The sequence below is a fragment of the Sander vitreus genome, chromosome 11, assembly GCF_031162955.1.
Source record: "Sander vitreus isolate 19-12246 chromosome 11, sanVit1, whole genome shotgun sequence".
Lineage (NCBI taxonomy): Eukaryota > Metazoa > Chordata > Actinopteri > Perciformes > Percidae > Sander > Sander vitreus.
In genome coordinates, this window is record NC_135865.1 from 30,396,135 (window position 1) to 30,400,267 (window position 4,133).

A 4,133-nucleotide genomic window follows, 5' to 3' on the forward strand; every position below is an offset into this window, starting at 1 on the left:
TTACACTGTCCAGGTGTGTGTTACACTGTCCAGGTGTGTGTATCACTGTCCAGGTGTGTGTATCACTGACCAGGTGTGTGTATTACTGTCCAGGTGTGTGTATCACTGACCAGGTGTGTGTATCACTGTCCAGGTGTGTGTAACACTGTCCAGGTGTGTGTGACACTGACAGGTGTGTGTGACACTGACCAGGTGTTTGTATCACTGTCCAGGTGTGTGTGACACTGACAGGTGTGTGTGACACTGACCAGGTGTGTGTATCACTGTCCAGGTGTGTGTATCACTGTCCAGGTGTGTGTAACACTGTCCAGGTGTGTGTAACACTGTCCAGGTGTGTGTGACACTGACCAGGTGTTTGTATCACTGTCCAGGTGTGTGTGACACTGACAGGTGTGTGTCTTCTCCCTCATGTGTCGTGCTGCAGGCAGACGGCCGGGTCAAAGGTCAGAGGTCAGAGGAGTGTGTGAGGCTCCGCGCTTCATCCGGCGCCTGGCCGACCTCAAGGTGATGGACGGCAGCCGGGTTACCATGACGGTGGAGCTGACTGGTACGACCACGCTCTGTCTCTCGTGTGTGTGAGTGTGATTGTGTTTGTGTGTATATGTGTGTGTGTGTGTGTGTCCGCGTGTCTGTGTGTCTGTGTGTGTGTGTGTCTGTCTGTGTGTGTGTGTGTGTGTGTGTCCGTGTGTCTGTGTGTGTGTCTGTGTGTCTGTGTGTGTCTGTGTGTGTGTGTGGTGTGTGTGTCCGTGTGTCTGTGTGTGTCCGTGTGTCTGTGTGTGTGTTTTGTGGTATTTCCTGTCAGATCTCCAGGGAGATGAGATGAGGACAGATTTTACTCCGAGTCCGTCCTCTTCATTTCCTGTGTGTGTCTGTGTGTGTGTGTGTGTGTGTGTGTGTGTGTGTGTCTGTGTGTGTGTGTGTGTGTGTGTGTGTGTGTGTGTGTGTGTGTGTGTGTGTGTGTCTGTGTGTGTGTGTGTCTGTGTGTGTGTGTGTGTGTCTCTGTGTGTGTGTGTGTGTGTGTGTGTGTCTCTGTGTGTGTGTGTGTGTGTGTGTGTCTCTGTGTGTGTGTGTGTGTCGTGTGTGTGTGTCTCTGTGTGTGTGTCTGTCTCTGTGTATCTCTGTGTGTGTGTCTGTGTGTGTGTGTGTCTCTGTGTGTGTGTGTGTGTGTGTGTGTGTGTCTCTGTGTGTGTGTGTGTGTGTGTGTGTGTGTGTGTGTGTGTGTGTGTGTGTGTGTGTGTCTCTGTGTGTGTGTGTGTGTGTGTCTCTGTGTGTCTGTGTGTGTGTGTGTGTGTGTGTGTGTGTGTGTCTGTGTGTGTGTGTGTGTGTGTGTGTGTGTGTGTGTGTGTGTGTGTGTGTGTGTGTGTGTGTGTGTGTCTCTGTGTGTCTCTGTGTGTGTGTGTGTGTGTGTGTGTGTCTCTGTGTGTGTGTGTGTGTCTCTGTGTGTCTGTGTGTGTGTGTGTGTGTGTGTGTGTGTGTGTGTCTCTGTGTGTGTGTGTGTGTGTGTGTGTGTGTGTGTGTGTGTGTCTCTGTGTGTGTGTGTGTGTGTGTGTGTGTGTCTCTGTGTGTGTGTGTGTGTGTGTGTGTGTGTGTGTGTGTGTCTCTGTGTGTGTGTGAAGTAACTAAAGCTGAATCTGTGGAAGCAGAATGTAAACACATCTCCAACCCAAGCAGTGAAACACGTTTTCATTCTGGCTCATCTGATAGTCGCTTCCTAAATGATCTGGGTTACCCAAATATAATCAGGTTTCTAAACGGCATGCCTCCCTCTCTCTCTGGCTCTCGCTCTCTCCCTTCATTGAAGTTTTCTGTAAAATAGTCTTAAAATTGTGCGTGTGTGTGTGTGTGTGTGTGTCTCTCTGTGTGTGTGTGTGTGTGTGTGTGTCTCTCTGTGTGTGTGTGTGTGTGTGTTACATAATGATTTTCCACTCAGGGTTTTCTCCATATAAGCGGTGTGAGGATCAAGTCTTAGAACTGCTGTCAGTCATAAATAGTTTCCCCATTATAGAGTAATCACAGTAATGAAGCTTCTCGCCTTATATGAAGTCTAAGTATATAAAAGAGACTTCAGAGACAGTATTAGGGGACCACTAAGGTCTATATAAAAGAGACTTCAGATACAGTATTAGAGGACCACTAAGGTCTATATAAAAGAGACTTCAGATACAGTATTAGGGGACCACTAAGGTCTATATAAAAGAGACTTCAGATACAGTATTAGGGGACCACTAAGGTCTATATAAAGAGACTTCAGATACAGTATTAGGGGACCACTAAGGTCTATATAAAAGAGACTTCAGATACAGTATTAGAGGACCACTAAGGTCTATATAAAGAGACTTCAGATACAGTATTAGGGGACCACTAAGGTCTATATAAAAGAGACTTCAGATACAGTATTAGAGGACCACTAAGGTCTATATAAAAGAGACTTCAGATACAGTATTAGGGGACCACTAAGGTCTATATAAAGAGACTTCAGATACAGTATTAGGGGACCACTAAGGTCTATATAAAGAGACTTCTGATACAGTATTAGGGGACCACTAAGGTCTATATAAAGAGACTTCAGATACAGTATTAGGGGACCACTAAGGTCTATATAAAGAGACTTCTGATACAGTATTAGGGGACCATTAAGGTCTATATAAAGAGACTTCAGATACAGTATTAGGGGACCACTAAGGCCTATATAAAGAGACTTCAGATACAGTATTAGGGGGACCACTAAGGTCTATATAAAAGAGACTTCAGATACAGTATTAGGGGACCACTAAGGTCTATATAAAAGAGACTTCAGATACAGTATTAGGGGACCACTAAGGTCTATATAAAGAGACTTCAGATACAGTATTAGGGGACCACTAAGGTCTATATAAAGAGACTTCAGATACAGTATTAGGGGACCACTAAGGTCTATATAAAGAGACTTCAGATACAGTATTAGGGGACCACTAAGGTCTATATAAAGAGACTTCAGATACAGTATTAGAGGACCACTAAGGTCTATATAAAGAGACTTCAGATACAGTATTAGGGGACCACTAAGGTCTATATAAAGAGACTTCAGATACAGTATTAGGGGACCACTAAGGTCTATTTAAAAGCATCCAAAAAGCAGCATGTCATAGGACCTTTAAGATCTAATTATATATGTAGGTAAATATTAGATAAAGTGGTAATACTATTTAAACTTCACGACCTTTAACCATCCTGTTGTTGACCCGTTTACAAAAACTTTCTATATCAGATCTATGACGAAAGAACCTTGAAAAAAGTCACAAATGTTGGAAAAAGCTACAAATATGCTGGAAAAATTGACCAAAAAATATCTTTGGCGAAAAAACATCGAAAATAATTGGATTTTATTGCAATAAAATCGACAAAAACATGGAGAAAAGTGTAGAAAAAGAACAACAAAATAGCGAAAATTTCCTGGACAGGTAAATGATTGCAGGTGTGTTAATGAAGGTGCTGTGGTCCTCAGGTGTCCCCCCTCCAGAGGTGGTCTGGCTCCATGACGGTCTGGAGGTGACTGAGTCAGAGGACTTCCACCTCCTGAGGGAGGAGAACTGCTGCACGCTGCTGATCCAGGAGGTTTTCCCCGAAGACAACGGGACCTACAGCTGCCGGGCCTGGAACCAGAACGGAGAGGCCCAGACCCAGGCCAGGCTCACTGTGGAAGGTAACACACACACACACACACACACACACACAGACACACACACACACACACACACACACACACACACACACACACACACACACACACACACACACACACACACACACACACACACACACACACACACACACACACACACACACACACACACACACACACACACACACACACACACACACACACACACACACACACACACACACACACACACTCACACACACACACACACACACACACACACACACACACTGAGACACACACACACACACACACACACTCAGAGACACACACATGACTTTTCCATGACTTTATGATTTTTTAAAAACTTTTTCATGAACTTTTCCATGACTTTATTTTTTCATGATTTTTTCATGAAATTTTCATAACTTTTTCATGAATTTTTCAAGACTTTTCCATGACTTTTTCATGAACTTTTCATGACTTTTCCATG

General features: G+C 44.3%; 1 protein-coding gene across 1 annotated transcript in view; it reads left to right on the plus strand.

The window, feature by feature from the left end:
• Positions 1 to 4,133, plus strand: part of LOC144525883 (myosin light chain kinase, smooth muscle-like) — a 79,399-nt gene that overhangs the window by 25,258 nt on the left and 50,008 nt on the right. Inside the window, exons 14-15 of the mRNA XM_078262945.1 lie at positions 425 to 547; positions 3,485 to 3,682. Of these exons, the coding sequence (XP_078119071.1) occupies positions 425 to 547; positions 3,485 to 3,682 (321 nt within the window). The remainder of the gene's footprint in view (positions 1 to 424; positions 548 to 3,484; positions 3,683 to 4,133) is intronic.